The following is a 21,689-nucleotide window of genomic DNA, read 5'->3' as shown; positions in this document are numbered from 1 at the left end:
CAAACGTGGGCATATCCCCGTTCCTGAACATGTGTTCTAAATAATGAATTATAGTCGGTGCATAAAGAGGGATTTGCCTGTTACGGTGTGTCAGGTGGTATGATAGAATTCTCTCAGCTAAATGAGATATATACTCTTGCATACAAAGGAGACACCCATGTCTAGTTAAAATCTTTTTTTGGTGTTTATTATTATTATTATTATTATTTATCAGATTCCCATTTATGAGAATCGTAAAACAACTTAATTCTATTCCTCCCACGGAGCCAAATCAAAAGTTCTTCAGCAAAAAGTTAAATGTACATTACTGAGATGATTCAAGAAGTGGCAGCTTCTGGTCCATTAAATTGGCAGTAACTTCGGCCAGGCCCTGATATATGCTTGGTCCTTACAGGAGAGGCCACCATAGAACAGGGGCCTTCTGGCAACTTGTGTAGCTAGGCCTCTTTAGAGCAGGTAGGCCCCCCAAATTGACTCTCCCATCAAGCCCATCATCCTTAATTTGACAATTCCAGACCTCCACAATCTGACCCTTCCTACCTCTCCCAACTCCTTCCAGCCTCTTGGCCTTACTTTATGCCCACAATGCTGCTGCAGGAATCCAGCCTCTTATCCGAGCCATTCCCTGCTTCTACAAATCTTCTTCCCATCTTGGCCTAGCTCTCCTGATGCTGTGTCTTCCTCCCCAGGAAACCTTTCTTTACTACCCCACCCCTCAGATTAGCTTTTCTGCTGTGCTCCCAGAATACCTTGGGCGCATGTTTGCAATAGCACTTACCTCTTAGGTTTCAAGTGTTTAATGTACATGTTTTTCTCTCTTTCTCTAATCAGTAGTCTTCAAAGTGGAATGATACATCTGAGCAGGGGAGGGAGTAGCACGGCACAATCCGCAAGGATGAAACCAATGAAGATTGAAACACATGTACATTTATTTTTATCTAATTCTTCTTATTTTTGTTTTTAATGGACATAATATGTACATATAGAGATATATGTATTTGTATTACAGTATATGTGTATTATTATTCAAAGGTGCTTTAGCAATAAGTTTTTACTGATGACTGCCCTAGACTATATATTTCTCCAGAGCAGAGATTGTCCCTTAGTCATCTTCCACTGTCTAATATATGATTTAAAAATGGTTGCGGAATTAAAACCAAGATCCATGGCCGCCTCCCTTCCACGGAAGAATGTGAGCAGCCAGGGCACAACCAACCAGGGATAACTGGTCGACCTTTGAGGTCCTAAAGACCTAAAGATTCAAAGTGAATGAGTGAGACTGGGGACAACAGTTTGCAAGAATGAATTTTCTGCTGCCAGAGGTGATTTCCTTCCCTGAAGGTAGGACTCCCTCCTAATGAAAGAAGGTGTTATGATAGACAGCACTGGAAGTTCATTTAGACGATCTAGCTTTAGCTGATATAGCCACAGATTGATTCCAAAAATCTGATTTTCACAGCACATTACAATTATTTGACAGAACTGGATTTATTTTCTCACCTTGCTGATGTAATGATAGATTAAAATGTCTTTTCAATAACACTAGCTAATATAATTTTGAGTGACAGGATTTTTTTTTTAATTCTTACGTTGATTTCTAGACTTTAGAAAATAATTTAACTATAATACACAAACTTAAGAATAAAATCTGTTGCTTAACAAAAAAAATTCATTTTCAAATTTGGAGAAAGAAGAAATTTATACAATGGTTATTGAATGAGAATTACCTTTAAGGAAAATAGTTCAGATTTCATTTTACGATACGAAAACAAAAACTTTTATCATATCTCATTTTAGCAAGGATATATGACAACTTATACTTTAATGCTTTCAATATTGAAAATACAGATAGTTTTCTTCTTAAGTAAAAACTTTTTTTATTTTATAGCATTGCAGAGTCAGGAATTAGTGCTATCATCTATATGATTTCACATCTCACCATGGCTCTAAATCACAAAGTTGAATTTTTTTCTCCATTCTATCAGTCAATCTGACTCACTTCAATGGGTGAAATCTAATTTGCATTGAATACAAAGCTATAATTATAAACCAAATAACTTCTCCCAAAGGCAGTTTTATCCCTCAGAATGTTATTCCCCCAAACACATGTCATATTTTATTTCAGAAATCACAGCTTTGATTAATTCAATGTTTAAATATGTAACATAGAATTTATATCCTTCTTTTTGACAATTTTAGTTAAGAGCTGGTATCATTTAAAATGTCAAGGAACTCCAGTCCTGCAGATGTTATACAGATGTCTATTTCAGGCAGTATTACTAAATCACAATAAAAAAGGTATTGTTAACCAATACAAAAATGCAAAGAGTTATGACTGTATAAATATATAGTAGTATGAACCATTGGGGCCAAGTTTTTAGAGATCCAATCGGGCGTCCTTTTTATGGGCATGTGATTTTATGCCCACAAACTAATTGCACCCATATTTGGATCTTTGTGCTTGCATCTGGCCTCTTATTTCTTCAGCCTTAGCAACAAGTGGCCAAAGAGGGCCTCAGTTTGTACAAAATTAGCTGTCAGCAAAGTGGGGATGGTGGTGTCTGGGGAACAGAATGCATGTGCTCTTGGATACTCAAGGATCTGATGAAAACTGAGCCCTTCAAAATATTACTAAATATAATCTCATTAGCAGAAGCACACTTATGTCCCCAACATCCCCTCATCCTATTAGAAAGAAAATTACCAATTAAAAAAGCAACAACATAGTCTGTCAACACATAAACCCACTGAATAAATTCAGAGCTATATAAAGTAAAGATAAATTCATTAAAGCAACTTGTTTATAGATTTTCCTATAAGAGTTACCAAAGAGATTGTTAGGCCATATTTCATTTTCAAGTGATGATTTTGTGCTGACCTCGTCCAACATGACAAAAGAATCAGCAAATTGGAGACTCCTATGCCTCAGTTGTGGTCCAGCCTTGTTACAAACACGTGATCCCACATCTGTCATTTAACGCTATGGACCACAGTTTATCAGAATGATGGAAAGGAGGAGATCCAAGGGCCTTTGCAACCCCATCCAGGAGGATTTTATATGCCCACGGAATGTACATCTCTATGAAGGAAAGGCTCTTCCAGAAGGTTTTCTTGAAGAATTCATCAACAAGTGTTAAACTTGAGGCTGTGTCTAAATCAGACAGTATTAGAAGAGACCAAGCAAAGACTTGAAGGAGTTGATTATTGATTACAAATCTTGTATGCCAGAGCAAAATCAGAATTAGAAAGCAAGCAAGCTGTATTTTGAATGAAAAAAAACACAGAAAAATTATAAAACAGATTTGGATGGCAAAACACCCACACTCCTGAATTTTCTACATCGTATCTGCTGTTGCTACAGTGTACATATGGAAACTTGAGAAACACTTTTCACCAGCTGACCTTTTTCTCTCTAGTGTATACAGTCTATTCTGTAGGTCAGTCACTTCTTCAGTCTCACTCCTTCTCACTGTCCCTAGAGCACCACTCATTCCATCTCTCTAAATTGTGTGTATCCATAAGACCTGATCTTATGTACGCCATGGAACCTTCCAGACAACTCTGGCCCCCATGATGCTTTCTTTATTCTCAACAATCATGGCTTTCTGAAGGCGGGGGTGGGGGAATAATATATATTCACCAGTTGCTAGGTAGGAGGCACTGTGGCAGGTGCTATATCTTCCGTATAGAGAAAAAATTAAGTCATCTGTACAAGTTGAACAGTGGTTCTCAAACTTGGCTGCATATGGAATTATATGGAAAGCATTAAACAGATACTGATGCCTGAGTCCCATAGCCAGCGGTTCTGATTTGACCAATCTAGGAAACAACCAGGGCATGGACAATTTAAAAAAGCTTTCCCCATGACCCCAATGTGCAGTGGTGAGGTCCACAGAGCTAGCTGGAGGCAGAGCTCAGCTATGTCCCGAAAGCCCAGGCTCTTTCGTTACCTCACATATATTTTTACTCAATTATGTGTTATCTATTATTATGCTATAATTATTTTACATATATAAATTATAATCTTCTAACCTGATTATAAACTTTTGAGGTTTAACATTATAATTAGGAGCTTAAATTAGTTAATACTTTAAAGTGCTGAGAATATCCGTAGCATCTGGCAGCTGTGATGAAAATGTTAACTATTTTTTAAATTGTTGTAGTATTTTAACACCAGTATCTACCCTAACACCTAATAGGGTAGATACTTCAATAATGTATTAAATGAAAATCCTCACAGAGAGTAATATTTATCTCCCACAGTTTCTCTCTCAATATGCCCACTTTTTTTTTCCTTTCAGTGATCAACTCGTAAGCCATAAACTAGATGGCCTTTCAAGTTTTACTATTTGTAACTATTTCCACACACACACTCCCATACACACTTCTGTCATCCCTGAGGTCATGAAATGTAAACTGCATCATATTCATCCCCTGAAAGTAGAAATTCCTCCCGTTAAAATTAATGTTGCACCAAATACTTTTGTTAGCAGAACCACAAATCAAAGCCAGGATGGGTCAAGCCGTTCGGATTTTTCCTTTCTACCTCAAAAAGTAGCTAAGACTATTTAGCTCCTCAAGGTTTTGAAGAAAAACCTATAGTAGTAACATAAGACCGGTCACTGCAGGGCAGAGCTGATGGAGATCGTCGCAGCCTCAGGCCATTCTGCACAAGGTTGATGAATGACCGCTCCACATTCAGGGTGCTAGCTCCCACTCCATTTCTGGAAAGATAAACAAGGAAAAATCGGACATCGTTTCTTGATATTTTTTTGTAACAAATTGTTAATGTATCTACCCACACTAAAAGCTAAAGTGTTTGGAACGCATATAACTTTTTCAATCCACAAGAAAAGATCTTAAAGGCACTGAGAATATTCATTTATCTTATAAGTATTTTCGAAAGCTTGTGACGTACTTTATGCCTGAAGTCTGCTCGTAACACAGGTGGAGATGATATTTAACTGTGCTCAGTACATGAATACATTATCCCATTCAATCCTCATGCTAATCGTGTGAGTAGAACAGTACCTACCTCATCTAACAGCTAAAGAAATAGAGGCGATGGAGCTAAAATGAGGTGAAGAGCTTCACACCAAAAAGACCATTGATCAAATTAAGGAACTAGTCTTCAAAATAATACATGATCAGAATATTAAAGTAATTCTCTTATCTCTTGTCTCTATTAAGAGCAGGGAATATGTCTATGATTGGATTACTAACCTAAGCATGAGTTAGGCTAGTGAATACTGGTGTCCAACTGCCTCAATATTAGTGGCTGTCATCTGCTTTGGACTTATTAAGTGCCTAAGGTACTATTTAAGAATAAGTAATAATTGAGTAATACCTGATTATTTAATTTTTTATAAGTATGTGGTTTCACGGAACAGAACTCATGTAGTACCTGATTTCAGCTTGAACTGTGTTATTTCTGAACATTACTACATGTTGCAATTCTGTTTGGTTGGCGGGTCACGCATTGTGGCACTGGGTTTGTATGATAAGAGGGATCTTCTTCTCACTGCAACTTCTATGATGGTGCACCATAGTTGAATTCTAAAGTTACTAGCAAACTATAATTGCACCAGTAGAAACTGAGCCGAAGGAGGTGTTGCTGTCTATTCCAGGCCAATGGATCGTACCTTGCCTTAGTTGTTCCGACAACAGGACCTGTGACTGGAGAGAAATAACTTGGCAGCCCCACAACTGCCAATACGGTGTCCTAACTAAACCTCAGCTGCAGCGGTGCCTGGAAGGAAGGAAGGTAGGTTCTAACCCAGTGGGAGGAGCCTTTAATTTACGCCCCCTGCAGCACCAATGGCCCTACCTTGTATCTGGTAGGCCAATTCCTGCTCTCTCATTTCGCAGAAGATAACTCCCCGCATGCAGTTTGGCTTTTTGAATTGTGTAAATGGTAAATGTTATCATAGAAGAGACTTAACAATTCTTGCTCAAAAATGCTCAATTATTTCCAAATAAGTCTACTTGACAGATGGAGGATATTAAAGTCATGTCCTGTGCTGATCCAATTCCATGCTGGTTTTCTCAGCACAAATTGGTAAGAGTTTGCCATGTCCACTGACAGTTGGCGGTTCAGAGCAGCTGGCAGTGTCAGCTGCAGCTCTAGCGAGGCACTGCCGTTAAAAGAGACCTCTGTAGCTTGCACGAACACTGAACTGTTCCTGCATGTGAGACTCACTTCTGCTGGAGCTGACTTGGGTGCATGGCATTGTCTTTCACACTAACCTCCCTGATCTCTTTCACATTCCCGAGCAGGTCTCGCATGGACCTCACTAGGCTGCTTTTCCTTTCGTGTGGCTTCTAAGCTGATTTCTCCAACATGCAGTGTCTTCTTGCTAGACGCCCTCTGACTAACTAGGTAGATTCCGGCAGAGCTCTCGAACGTGTGAACTGAGATGCTTGTTTCCCACGACGTAAGTAAGCCTCATCCAGATTTTCAAAGCACTTTTATTAGAGGGGCATTTCCTTACCAACTGTTTGTAAACTCTTGCACATCGGCAAGACGAAGTTCCAAAACTGATTAAAAATAAAAAAAAGCTCTATTAATGCACAAAGAAAAGGGCACTGGACTGAATGTATGCCAGTTTTTCAGATTAGGCTGATGTTCAAATTTTCTACTAGCAAATGATTTCAGAAAGATGACAGGGTGAGGGTCAGGGCAGAGAGTTGATGTCTTCTTCAATGTGATTCCAATGTAAATGCCCCACTTTTATGACTGAGGCTATCTCTACAGATTAAGCAGCAGTATTAGCTCCTTTTTCAAAGGGAAGGGTTAAAAATCAAACATTTAGAAATTATTAACTGTCAGTTAATATTCACTGAGCTTTGATCCTGGGCAAGGAAGTGTGCTGCTAACTTTCTCCCACTTTCCGTCTGACTGGACTGTCAGCTTCATGAGGGCAGGGAATGTGTTTGAATCACTGCCATAATCTCACTGTTCGCACCATTTTTAATACATAAAACCATGTTTCCCCAAAAATAAGATTGAGTCTTATATTAATTTGTGCTCCAAAAGATGCATTAGGGCTTATGTTCAGAGGATCTCATACTGAAAAATCACGCTAGGGCTTATTTTCCGGTTAGGTCTTATTTTCAGGGAAACATGGTGGTCACTTAATAAATATCTGTTGATTAAACAGATAAGTGGAAATCTTGTTTATTCCCAATCAGAGTTCTGTGAGGTAGATATTATATCTGTTTCCCACGTACAAAAATTCAAGCTCAGAGACCTTGAGTAATTCGTGATCACACATGTGTGTGAGTGGCTACTACTCAGACATTTAACCACTGACTTGGACAATCCAACCTTTATATCTTAGAAATGCAGGGCTGGAAGCAATGAAAGCAGTTGTTGCCATAACAGTCAGACTTCTCTAAGCTCTTTCAGAATACCATTCCGACCTCAGAATTTAGAAGGTTCAGGAAAATTCCAAGATGTCACAATCTATTAACCTGAAGGGCAGTAGATATTAACTTAAATTCATCACTAAATTCCATGGCTTTGGACATGACATATTTTTTTCTCAGACTCATTTTCTTTATCTGTAAAATAATAAGTCTATATGATCTAATCCTATGCTATAGATTAATCGATTCTGTAGAAAGCTAAATACCTCCCTCCCTGTCTGTCTGAAAATACCGTAGACTGGGTGGTTTAAAGAGATATTCATTTCTCACAGTTTTGGAGAGGCTGAGAAGTGCAAGACCTGGGTGCCAGCATGGTTGGGTTCTGGAGATAGCCCTTTCCTGGCTTCTGTTCGCTGTCTTTTTGCTGTGTCCTTACAAGGCAGGGGGAGAGAGAGAAGGGAGGAGAGAGAGCACTCTAGTCTCTTCCTCTTCTTATAAGCTTTAGCCTCCACTCTTGTGACCTCATCTAAACCGAATTACCTCCCAAAGGCTCCACCTCCTAACACCATCACATGGGGGTTAGAGTTTCAACACAAGAATTGTGGGGGGGTGCATACAGATATGAAGTTCCTAATACAGTCTTTGCTAATTTCAAGCCTGGTTATTAGCAACTCTACAAAGTAATGGTAAAGAAAGGGGAAGGTCACTTTTTCCTAACTGTTAGAGAGAGAGGATGTTGCCAGGTCTGAAAGTGAAGGCCCATGTTCAGATGAGGTGATCCCAGAAGAGACCAGCTAGCTGGCTGCTTAGCAGAAAGGACCCATCTTAGTGATTCTCGGTCCGGAGGCGTGTTTCAGGGCTGCGTGCTCAGAAACTCAAACTTGCCAGCATACTAGCAATAGTCCTACAGCTGTTCTGTTTACCAGGGCACTAATTTATTCTATACACAACAGGGAAGCATTGTACATTTTTAGCAGAGAAGAAGCACAACCAGAATTAGAAAACGCATCCCGCAGCAGTATGGAGGCTGCCTGGGGCAAGGAGGAAATGGGTTCTCGGCAGGCGGAGACTGCTTAATGGAAAAACTCAGTCATGCAACATTGAGGAGGCACAAAGTATAGAATATGTATAGAATAACCCCACCAATGGAAAAACTAATGCAAGCATGCTTGCACACACAGAAAATTTCTGGAAGTAACAAACGGTTAAGAGTGATTACATAAGTGGAAAGGAGTGGAAGAGGGGTGGGGTGGTGACAGGACCAGCTACAAATGTTTCAAGGCACAGTGCAAAATGAAAACAGGACCCTGTATTCAAAACTTATTAAGAATTTTAAGAAGCCAACAGCAGCCCAAAAAACCAAGCACAGGATGCATGCAACTGCCCAGGTCACGTGCTATCTGTATTATTTTCATTTTTTACAATGTGTGAGCATTTTTGAAAATCCCCAAATCTGTATTTTAAAAAGTTGTGTAAATCAGAACTAGGGCAGAAGCAGTGGAAATGCAAAGGAGAAAGAGACTGAGAAAGACAGTTTGTACTCAGAATCACAGGATTTGGTAATATATAGGCAGGTATATATGCTCATACACCACACAGCACAGAGATAATTGTGTAAACGTTCATAATTATAACTATGAAATAGAGTTTATTTTAAGAAAGCTCCATCTATGAATAGGAGTAGTTTAGCAAAAGTTTTTCCAAGTACCTCTACTTTTCACTTTCTATGAAAATAATGTAAATATGCAGAGCAATCCTGAAACTCTTATCTTTTATTACTGAGACAATTAAGTTCTCATCCTACCCAGAATTTTCTGTAAGCACCATTCTATTCCAAAGTCAAATAAATGCTAAAGCATAACTAATCACAAGAACATAAATATGTTGGTTTTTAACACCTTATATACTGACTTTTTTTTTTTCTCTTTCAACCATGTCAAACATTCAAGGAAAGAAACGTAATCTGAGCGACATTATACGGACATTTACTTCACACGTGGGTAAGGGCAGCACTGTTATGGAGTAGTAAGAACCTGAGACTGGTATCAGGAAGTGTGTGCTACAATTGTCATCCTGTAAGATAAAGTGATTTTTTTATCTATCAAACCCACCAGAGTAACTCTGCTGCCCCGAACCAGAAAACTTGCAGTATCAGTTCTGCCTTACAATTTACAATGGAGGAGAGTCCGTGATCACTTAGCAGAGTTAAGCTCAGAATACTTTCTATAACTTTTGTGGTATCATGCTCTTCATTCATTCATTCAACTTTTGTTGAGCTCACAATCTAAGTACATACAACATGATCCTCCAGGGTGTTCAGTTTCTAGTAGAAGTAGACAAGTGAGAGAAGCAATCGTCACAATATACTGTGGTAATCGCAAAGGTGGGGAGAAACACAGAGGCTGGCCCCTGACCAGGACTCGCAGGTTCTGGAAAAGTTGCTAAGAAAGAATGTGCCTGGGCAGAGGCTGGCGGTGGCGATAGGCCGTCTACCAGTTGTGTTACTTTAAAATAGTTTAATTGGAAAAAAACAGGGGTCATCATTTTTTTCCCAAAAGAATTCACAGTGAGTGTCCTATCTCTCAAGCCTAGTGCTTTCTTTGATTCCCCTCTGGCTGGAGGGAACAGAGGATGGAGGGAACAGAGAGGAAGGGCAGGAACCAAGCAGGTGAGGAGTGCACCAGAGATATCCGAGTTTCTTATTTTTCCGTGTGCTCTTATGTATGCCTCTTGGATTATATAAAAGTGGGGACACACCTAAACATGCAAATTCTAATGATGTAATAGGCTTACTCACCTGAAGACTTTCAATTAATATGTAAAACCCAGGTTTTTACAGTGAGAATCCAAAAGTTTCACTGTTGCCAGGACTAAGCAGTGCAAACATGTTGTGCTACAAAACAAAACAAAACAAACAAACCAAAAAAAAAAAAAAAACCCAGAACTTTATTTTAAATCCTAATCAAAGCAAGCGTCAGCTTTGGGGGATGCATTAGACTGTTATCTTTCTCCAAAAATCAGGATAAAAGGCAACAGAATTTGACTGGGCTGGTGAGAATTATTGGAAATTTAAGCTTGCAAATAGCATTCTGCTTTCTTTAGAATTTCCCAGTAGTCATTTCTCTCCGTTGAATTTCTTTATGTTATTATTATGACCTTTTACATATTTTTAGTACTGTTTTACGTTGATGAATGCAAGACTTGGAAATGCACGCCCACCCATGGGGAAGGAACAAGACACACATCAGTTGAGAATTAAAAAGAGGTTCAAGTTTCTGGTAACTTTGTCCAAGAACCCCAACTGCAGTTAATGGCACGTGAGCGGGACCCCACTTTCTATGCTTCAGTCATTGGGCTTCACTTCAGAAAGGTGAATAGGACGCTGATCTGTGGAGGAAAGACGGAGAAAAGTTTCTCCTTGAAGCATTTATATCCGTTTCTATGGAATACTTCTTTATGTATGGAAGGCAGGTAAACGTGGGACTCTAAATTTATCCAAATACAAGTTATTTCATTTATAGGTTTTTGAGAATATGTATAGGTTTTGTAATGTGTAACTGTGTTGAATCAAGGCAAATTCAATTAAAAAAATACTAGTTATGTTTTTAATTATACTTATACATTTCTTTAAATAGATACACACCTCTTAATAATCTCTGAATGCAACATTTATAAAACTTTATCTGAGCATAACTTTATAATCACAGCGCAGAATATGTAGGAAGTAGTTTAGAAATATGATAATCACATTTACAACAGAAAAAACTTAGAAGCCTGACTATACTGAAATAAAGAAGCCCTTATTTTGTTTGTCAGTTGAAAACATAGCTCAGAATTTAAACCACTAATAAAATATCTGAGAGAAGAGTGCAATTAGGAAAGGGAACTATAAAAAGGCAATATTTACTGAAAGTACTTAAACTCAGCTGTTAAAACAGGAAATGTAACTTACATTTTTAAGTAATGTTTGCAAGTTAAGTAGTGTCTTGGACTTAAAGGTGTTTAAATATTTGAAGTGTGGCTAATTTATAATAATATGTTCTGACTAATATGTGAATTCCATTATGATTACACAATTCATTGTAGTTTGTCAGTTTCAATAAAAAGGGGAGGAGTGCCCCTCACTCTCACCAGGAAAGGAGGACCTATACATACTGCCACAGTCCACACTGAATGGCACTATACATAATCAGTGTTGTTCCAAAGAGCTGAAAAGATCTATGTTTAGTTGATATTACCTAGTTGTTTGTTCTCCGTTTTTGACCATGCGTTTGAGAATGATTTGCCTAAGGGTCGTTTTACATTTGTTCTTGACCCCAAAGAGCAATTTGGTTGGTCATCTAGAGCCAATTTAATCAAAATGCATCATTGGAAAATATGGACTACATTTCACAGAGGGGGCCTTTGTTGAGCTAGATTTTCATCATGCCCTAAATATCATTAGCCATTTGATTAGTCTCAGTTTCATATTCGAGCTGAATCACCCCTTGCCTCATTTTAAAATGGGTATTTTTCTTATGAGAGCAATGGTGTTCAGTCATGGGTTTACCCAAATCATGGTGGAGCTTTCTAAATATATGGGCTATGCTTGGCCCTGGATGAGACGTGATGAGTAAACCTTCTCTTCATCTCACTTTCACTTCCTTTATTTACTGACGTGAGAGCTCTCCATTGAGCAGGCATTGCCTAGACTAATGGACAAGTCGCTCTTATTGCACTTGTCTATAACTTCCCCTCTTGGGACATTCTAGTGAATTCCGGTTAGCTGGGCTGAGTCCTGTTGGGATCTATATGCACTTTATTGAATATGAAGAAATATCCCCACTTGTATGTACATTGAAGACAGAACCTATGCAGAAAGAAAGAGAGGAAAAGGGGAAATTAGTTTTTAAAAGGTTTTTTTTCTTTTTTTCCTGTCTATTGAGTCTGTATGTACTCAATTCTTTCCCAGCTTCAACAAGCTCCAGAGCAATCTGATATGCTAACAAATTCTAGACAATTTACTACCTTTATATTCACTCAACCCAGATAGCCTCCAATGCTTTTTTCATTTATAACTTGATTTGCTAATTATGTCCTTGTTACCTTTAGTAATTCTGGAGAAAGGAGGTAATGGAGTAAAATATTTAGATGTTTAAGTATCATCGTTGTTAACTCCTGTCATTCATGATGAAATCAAATGGAATGAAAAATATTTTATTGTGTATTTAAATCAAAATTTCCCAAAGCCTTAGTTGTATTTTCACTAATAAATGATGTTTCTTATTATTCATCCCACGATACATATTTCTCTACAAATAGAAGTCCTGTTTATGTATCCTGTGGATTATAAATTAGCCTTTCATATAGTTCACAGTTTTGCTAATTCACATGTGGAAAATCTGATTTTATGGTTTAGTTTTTCCTCAGAAAAATTTAGCATGTAGGCAAATGTGGTAAAGCCTAGCTAAGTATTCATCAAAATCATTTTTTTCTCATCTTCCAGGCACACAGGTTGACTACATTTCTCAGTCTCCCTTGAAATTAGTTGCGCGTCCATATGACTGAGTTCTAACCAATGCAGCATAAGCAGTAATGATGTGCCCAGCTCCCAGGCTGGGCCCAAATAAAACCTGGCAGCTCTTTACTCCTTCGCCCAGTTGGGTATCAATGACTAGGGAATTCTTGGAAATCGTTATTGAAGAATACACAGTCCAATCCTCCTGGGAAACTGAGTGCCCTCCCTGCCCTTCACCCCCACACATACACCTACCTAGAACCACTGGGGCTGTTTTCCTAAGGGAGAAATAAACTTCTGTTTTGCTTAAGCCATTGTACATTTAGGGGCTCTATTTGTTATAGCACTTCATCTATCCCATCTAATACAGGGACTATAATGTTGACGAATTAGACATGAAAATAAAGATCATTAAACAATTTTACTGCTTTTTAAACAAGATTATTTTAAAATAATCTTCAAACTTTACTGGAGCCTGGGAACATGTTGTGCTTCTAGGTCCTATGATCCATGATGGTGTGAAAAAGTGGAAAAATACCAGCCCATATATATTTTTGATAACACATTGCATGGAGAGTCTCGGGAATGGAACAGATGCAAAACTTAGAACTCTGAACACATCTTTGTCTCCAGCTGATGAGCTGAGAGCCAGGCTGTCATGACATCCAGACACAGATGTTTCGGCTCTTCTCCAGAGCCCACCTTGATGGAAACAGGCTCCCCTCACTGCACTACAGGACAAGAAAAGGGATGCTGCACAGAAAAATGCAATTCAATCTTTGGAATAAAGTTGCCCCGGGAATCCAAACTATGATTAACATTGTTCCTGTAATGATTTTATTGAACCAATGCTTAATCCTGACTCTCTTAAACCATTGTTCTACACAAATAGAAATAAAGTCTATTTAAGCTGATTAGTACTAAATTTTTATATGAATTTTCAAAATGTTTTTAATGGTTTATCATTATTGATGCTGTTATGCTGCTGCTTTTTTATTATCATAAAAAGCATATATATATATATATATATATATATATATATATATATATATATCCATTTTAGAAAATACAAATGAGCGAAAAGAATAAACTGTCATCTTCTTAACACCATGGCAGTCTTAGGCTAGTCAGATATCTTACATAGCACCTCGAAGTTCCAAGCTTGAGTGTTCTATTGAGCAAGGCAGAAGCTACATCATCTTTTAGTCTCACAAGTCACACATTGTCACTTCTACCATACTCTAATCATTACAACAATCACAGCCCACTCAAATTCGAGGAGAGGGGACATAGAACTCACCTTTTGATAGCAGAAGTGTCAAATAATTTGGGGACTATGCTTTAAAACCACCCCAGCTTTATAGTTAGTACCCTGGTTGCAAATAACAGAAGGTTCAAGTAGGAAGGGCTGAAATAAGAAGGAGATTTGTCTTCTGGTATAACCAGAAATACAGAGGTAGAGATGTTTCAGGTTAGTTCAGTTGCTCAACAATTTTTCAGAGCCTCTGTGCTTTCTTTCCATCTTTCTATTCGACTATCGTCAGTATATCAGCAATATTTAGTCTCACGGTCACACTTATCTGTAGCAGTCCTGGTATAACAATGAACTGGGGTATCATATCCAGTGAAGAAGATGGACATTTCCTTGTTTTTTCTTAAGAAGGCATATATTTCCTTCAAGTCTCCAGGAATCTTCTTTTCAGGTCTCATTGGCCAACACTGGACCATGTGATTCTCCCTTGGCAAAACCTATGGGAAAACGTGTTTGTTATTTGTATCTTTTATGGTGAAGAACGAGTTCTGCCAGAAAGAAAAAAGGGATGTGAAATAATTATTGGTAGAATAGTCCCTTCCAACTTTTCCATGTCATAGTCCATATATAAAGTATGACAATATTTACGTGGCACATTAGGGTAAGCTAGATTGGCTTTGGGGACATCTTTATGAGGTTTGGTTAAAAAAATATTTTCCTTACATTACATAATTATAAGAAGAAAATAAAATAGAAAGATGTTAAACATTGAATTTGTAAAACCTTCCAAATAAAATCTTTCAAATACTTATTTAAAAAAAATAAACTGTCATGATATCACCACTTCATATACCCACCATTAACTTTCCAGGATCTTTTCTATACATCCACGTACTTTACAAAAATGTAATCATTATTTATTCTGATTATAATCAGCTTTTTATAAAACCTCCTGTGAAATCTTTCCCATCACAATATATCCATATTACAATATCACTGTTAAAAGATGAAAAGAATCTGTATATGATTATACCTTAATATAACCAATCTAATAAACATTGATGCTGCCTCAAATTTACTTTTCTTTTGAAATATATTTTAATAGACATCCTTAAATATTTCGTACAGTGGAATTCCTTAAAAACTGCCAATTTTTTACATACAAGAGCAAAGCTGTTCAAAGCCATTCATCCATTTGACACATGAGAACCAACTTTTACACCAGGCCCTTTTCTGGACAGTTGTTCAAAAAAAAAAAAATGGACAAAAACTGTCCCTCATGATGCTTACACAGTAGTATATGAGAGAATCCATTTCCCTGAACTCATAATATCATTGGGGCTTTAAAAATTTTAGCTACTTTGATAGGAGGGGAAAAACTAATTTTTTTCAAAATTAGTACTAACTTATACTGTACTAACTTATACCTGAGTAACCTAATGTAAGGCAATACTTTTCACAGGAGAGAAGAGTTATTTACAAATTTCATGGCTAGTTATGAATATTTGTTATGGTGATTTAGGCCTTTTAAAGTAGAAATAGACCTATAAATTTCCTTTTAAAAAATTCACCAAATTGAATGACCTGAAAAATATAAAGATTGGATATGAATCATATGACTGAAAATAATCACCCTAATTCCTGATATTATTGTTTAATTGTGTGTGTTAACTGAAACGCTGACATTGTGAAATTAGACATTATTTAGTTAGGAATACCAATTCATGTCTTACAAAAACTGTGTCACCTACAGAACAATCAGTCTTAAAATTACAACTGCATTTTCATTTTAGTTATAATTTATCATTTCTATCCTTCATGAATTGAACAGCACTGGGGTAAGATAATTCTCTAGAAAACAGTCTCCCCAGAGTTGTGTCTGCTGGACTTGAAAAATGCTATCTAGGTCTTTGCCGTTTGGAAGAATTTGTTTTGCAGATGATGGTGGTGACACTTTCTCCGCCCTTCCATGTAGCTCTTCTTAGTCACTAATCAGCAATGGAGACTCAATAGACTGTTCTGAGAGTTGGTTTGCTCAGGGTGGTGATCTCTCTTCCACATCTCCATCCAGACCTTCAGTTTCACCAGCAACCCTACAAGTCTTGCTGTGCATCAGTTTCAGGGTTGATAGCGCAAGAAAGAGATTGCTACCATTTAAAACATTTCCTGTCTTCTCTGACAGTTCTCTAAATGAGCTAGTGGGTTTCAGATGACTTAGTAATGCACGGCCAGGCACTCTGGAAACACCCAAAGCCGCTGCTTGTCTTTTCCTGTTCCTTAATGCTAGCCCACACTCACTGTGGCTTACTGTGTGCCAGGAATAAGATAAGCATTTAAACTTGTGTTGGTAAACGAGAGTAAAAGGGGTCAAATACTTGTGCATGCTGATGGAAGGAGAACTGACTCTGGGTGATGAAAACACAATGTGATATATAGATAATGTATGATATAAATGTATACTTGAAACCTATGTAATTTTACTAACAATTGTCACCCCAATAAATTTTAATTTAAAAGAAAATTAAAAAATAAATAAATAAACCTCACCAATCACAGAAATAGCAAAATAATAATAATAATAATAATAATAATAATAATAATAATAATAAATTGTATTGAAGTCCTCCATGGCGGTGCTGTTATTTTTTCCTATGGTAAATATAAGGGATTGAACCCTTGGAGAGGTCACATAATTTGTCTAAGATGATCTAGTTGAAAAATAACGGTACCTAGAATTCTGAAGCACAACTTTTGCCTCTGACACGCGTTGGTGAGCTGCATCTTTGTATAACCCACAGAAAAGACTCAAAATCTAGAATCTTTTTCCCTCTCAGTAACATAGAGCTACTTTGACTTTTTTAAACCTCTGTGTCTCTCTCTGTAGCCCACAATACAGACACCCTGTGATCTTACTGGTTGCCTGGAGATAGCTTAGGAGGGATTGCATCTTGATACTGCAATGAAAAGAATTTGTAAGAAACACATTTAGTGGCAATTTAGTTTAAAAGCTGGACCTCAAAGATCCTTTATGGACATTAAGAGTTGAACTGAGTTCCCAGCCAGCCAAAATCGTATGTGGAAGTCGTAAGTCCCAGTACTTCAGAATGTAACTCTATTTGGAGATAGGGACTTAAAGAGGTAATTAAAGTAAAATAAGGTCATATGCGAGGGCCCTAATTCAATATGACTAGTGTCCTTATGAGTAGAGAAGGTTAGGACACAGACCCAGTGCAAAGACCATGGGAAGACACAGGGCAAAGACGGCACTTACATATCAAGCAGAAAGGCTCTCCCGAGAAACCAGCCACACCAATGCGTTCATCTTGGGCTTCTAGCCTCCAGAATCATGGGAAATAAATTTCTGTTGTTTAAGTCACCTAATCGGTGGTATATTATTATGGCAGCCTTAGCAAACTCACACATTTGGAGCTGGATCATTAGAAGTACCTAAAATTAAGAGCTTTCGTGATTCTTCAAAATTCTCTGTTAAAAATCAGAAATAGTTATAGGTCAAATCCAGTAAGAAGAATTTCAAGTGATTTCACAAATTATTTTCTTATGCTGGAATTTTATTGCGCCAAGTGGAACTCTACTGAGAGGATGAGTGATTGGGGCCTTGATAACTTACGTTATTCACTTGGGCTTGACGAAGTTTATGGTGACAGCATTTGATCTGAAGGCAAATTGGAGTTGCTTTCTGGATTTCTCCAAACAGCTATTTGAATACACTCACTATGGAAAGAATAAACCTTTGCACATTCTCACTAAATTTTCTGTGAATGCACAAATGCAGTAGTGCCTGAGAAATTATAGCAATGATTGCTGTTAACCAGAAGGAAGTATGTGCATGACTAATGGAAACAGAAATCTCAACAAAGGGAGGAAAAAACCAAAGAACAAACCTTATCCAAAGACATTAAAAGGGATTGTTTCTAACAAAAGTCCCTTTGACTTTCAATTCAATAAATATTTTTAAAGTGCATTCATAGTACTATGGGGGAAATTTGAATTCAGAAATTAACCCTGACTCTGACCTCAAAAACTTCTTGATGTGATATAAGAAAAAAAGGCACAGACACAAATAGCCATTTCATGTAGTCTTCGATAAAATCTGTAATGGAAATGAAAAATGTAATGAAATCAGAGGACAGAGAAGGTCATTCTGGCTGGGGCTTTGGACAAGACCCTGTGGGAGAGACGTTTCTGTCAGGTCTGGAGGTTGTGTAGCATTTACACAGGTGGGGCTGCAAAGGGAGGGGCTTTCTAGGCAGTCAGATTATCACAAGGAAAAACAGATGTTGTTGAGTGCAAATCATGTTCAATGACAAAGTAGGAATCTGACCTGTGTACTGAGAGGAAGCATTGAGAGGATGGGTCCGTTGGCCTTGCCCTGGGAGTTAAAGGGAATGGATTTGAGTCTTGTGTTCCCCATTTGCTAGATTTATGATTTCAATCCCCCTGCGCCTCAAATTGCTCATCTGTGAAACAGAAATAATGATTCAAACCTCACAATTAGAAGATTGAAACTAAGTAACCTGTGAGAAATTGCCTAGCAAAGCCTGGTATGTGACAAAAATTCAGCAAATGTTAGCTAAGCCTAAGGAGTTTAGACTTGATTTTGTAGAAAACAGGAGCCAATAAAGTTTTTGAGCACACAAGTAAGATGACCAGAGCTAGACATTTGGAAATGTATCCCAGTAATACTGTGTCTAGAATGAACTAGAGGGCAGCCATTATGCGAGAAGGAAGACCCATTGCGAGAGTATTAACAATAATAACACAGCTTTGAAGCAATGGGAGCCTGGAGCAGGGCTGTGCTGGTGGGAAAGGGAAGGAGGTGATGGTGTGAGAAACTTCCAGAGCAAATGGCACTGGGATTTGCACCCTGGGACATAGACTGCTGTTGAGAAATTCAGATCCTAGCCCTGTGGCTCTTTTCTCAAGGAGTGGCATGACCTCTACTGAGCTAGTAACCTAGTGGATTCCAAGTTTTCTCATCTATAAGATAAAAAGAGATTGGGAAATCTTACAACACTAAAGTACTTCATGCCTATTTGAATCAATAGAACTCGTTAAGTTGATTAGATGAGAAAATAAAGAGCATAAAGGAGCTAGAGAAATTGAAGATAACATGAAGCAACATTAGCTAGTGTGTCAGTGGATGATGTCATTTCTAAGATGGAGAAGAGGAAAATAAATAGGTTTGGGGGAGAATATGATGAATGTCATTTCTAACAGTTTGAAGGGCTGTCCTTCAAACAATTACATTTGTGGCTTTCTGAATATTCAACAAATATATTATCTCCTATCCCGTGTAAACAGATTTTGAAAGCAAATATTTTTTCTTTAATTTATAGATTCTTTTCATTGGAGATTCAACCAACAGAGGGATAATGTACTACCTGATCGAAAGACTGAATGAAACCTTGCAGGAATGGCAGAAGGTGCATGGCACTAAAATCTATCACAATGTCAATGGTGGGAAAACTTTGATCAGTTATTCCTACTATCCCCAGTTCTGGATAAACCCTTCATTGAGACCAACATTTGAAAAAGCACTTGAACATCTCTTGCAAAGGTACAATGAAACTATTATGAACAGCACAATGTACTGATGTTTTACTGGCAGTCATAATTGCTCACTGTATATCAAATGTGCTGAAAAGCTTAAATCCCAAGTAATATGGCTGCGAACGAGTTGTCTATGACAAGGAGGTCCTGTGATCAGGATGCCAGATATGGTTCAATGAAATGTGAGGCAATGCTGTTCAAATGTTTACCATCTGTTTCAAAGCAACATGTGTTGTTTTTCTTTCTGGCTTTCAGATCACGTCCCCTGGAGAATACAGGCCAGACGGTATTGGTCGTTGGTGGTGTTCAGTGGCTTAATTCCAATCACCTGCAAATTATTCACAAGGTTTTGAAGAGGTACATTTCTGCAACAATAATTGTTATTATATTCTAAATGTAAAAAATATTACTCTTAATGTAACTGAATTTTATCGAGATTTTATTTAAAGAGCAACTTGTTGTTTAGAATTAAGTACTTAAGGTCTAGTTTTAAAATTTTCGAAATACTTTTGTGTCCAGTCACAAGATGGCTGTTCAGTATCCAAATTTACATTGACTACAGATCAAAACATGCCCACTAGCACATAAAACTCTATCCACACACAAAAAATTAATATACATCAAATATATAAAATGAGAATTTAGTCCTATCTGGCAGTTATCACATTCTAAAAGAATTTCACTGTGTTTGTTTATGTAACACAAATGTCTACAAATGTAACTGGAGTTCATCACTTTAGAATTCTGATTATTTCACAGGGAAAATTTACTCAATATCCTCGTGATCATCAAAAGTTTGGGAATCGGATTTCATCTGCCAGTGGATGGAGTACATTTCTTAACGCAGGTAAGCCCATCTCCTCCAGGCTGTGTGACTTTCATGCTTCCTCTAACGATCTTTGCTGGTGTCTGAAAAAGGACCCAAAAGGCACCGTAATATTCAGCAGCCTCTATAAAAGTCAAAGGATAGTGTACTCATGGATGATGATTTCAAATCAGTTATAATTATCCCTAGATATAAGGAGACCATAAACCATAAATATGTTGCAAATAATGCTTTGAGTTCGTAAAAGAGGAAGGAGGATGCCAAACTGTGACGAAGTAAAGAACAGAAGTTAGATGAGAAAGATTGTGCTTTAAGGAGCTCCGTAGCCCACTTACATGTCATACACCTTTAAAGAAAGGCTCAGGCTGAAACCACAAATGAAATTGTCAGCATCAATGGGTACTTGGGGGTGAGAGTGGCTTTCTGAAGATGATTTCTGACTCGTTGCATTAAAAATCATCTTTGAAGGAGTATCGCTGGTTTTTCCTCTGATTGGATATTTACAAATGGAAGGAGCTAGAGGCCTCTGAGCAGTTCTTACAGAAGATAGGAAATTAGTCTCAGCGCTGCAGAGTGGTCTCAGCAAAGAACAGGTGGACAAACACCTGTAGGCAAGGGAACCAGCTGCTCCTATGCAAGGGAGGAGACTTCACGGCAGCTGGGTCTGTATGCCATTGCCCAGGGCAGCTCAGGAAGGCCTGGGAATTGCGGAGACAGGAATCCATCCATTTAATAAGTGAGCCAAGTGAGATTTATTTCTGTGTCCGTGTTGAGTGAGCCCCGCTTTCCCCAGCATCCCGCAAGCTCCCCTCCTTTCTTGAAACTTTGCCTGCCTGGGCGCCACATCTGTGTTGCAAAAGCAGGAGAACTGGTAGGAAGTGGCCCAAGTAAAGCTTCCAAATTCAGCCTCTTGGAGTTAGGAGGGGCTAAGGGGTTAAGGTATGTAGCAGGGGGCTGAATGCTTTGACACTTTTGGGAATTAGGGGAGCAGTCATTTGACAGTTTGGCTGTGGGTTATGAGTGGGTTCTCCTTTAATGTTATTGGCAGGCTACAGGTCAAGGTGGCCATTCCTTCCTGAGGACTCTGGTGACCCGACTCTGCATGGGTGACTGTGGCTCCTCAGGGACTGGAGTCCTTGTGGCCCGTCCGTATATTTGTTTTTAGGTAACTAACT

General features: G+C 38.1%; 1 protein-coding gene across 4 annotated transcripts in view; it reads left to right on the top strand.

The window, feature by feature from the left end:
• The window catches only part of CPED1 (cadherin like and PC-esterase domain containing 1), a 251,594-nt gene that overhangs the window by 208,028 nt on the left and 21,877 nt on the right, over window positions 1-21,689 (top strand). For 2 of the 4 annotated variants that reach the window (XM_033098799.1, XM_033098798.1), the window contains 4 exons: window positions 5,628-5,764; window positions 19,475-19,695; window positions 19,944-20,045; window positions 20,448-20,535. In XM_033098799.1, coding sequence (XP_032954690.1) covers window positions 5,628-5,764; window positions 19,475-19,695; window positions 19,944-20,045; window positions 20,448-20,535 — 548 coding nt within the window. Of the gene's footprint in view, window positions 1-5,627; window positions 5,765-6,276; window positions 6,423-9,317; window positions 9,351-19,474; window positions 19,696-19,943; window positions 20,046-20,447; window positions 20,536-21,689 lie in introns of those variants that run through there. The other 2 variants (XM_033098801.1, XM_033098800.1) reach the window with 2 other exon arrangements.

The sequence above is a fragment of the Rhinolophus ferrumequinum genome, chromosome 26, assembly GCF_004115265.2.
Source record: "Rhinolophus ferrumequinum isolate MPI-CBG mRhiFer1 chromosome 26, mRhiFer1_v1.p, whole genome shotgun sequence".
Taxonomy (NCBI): domain Eukaryota; kingdom Metazoa; phylum Chordata; class Mammalia; order Chiroptera; family Rhinolophidae; genus Rhinolophus; species Rhinolophus ferrumequinum.
This window is presented reverse-complemented; position numbering and strand designations above follow the sequence as displayed.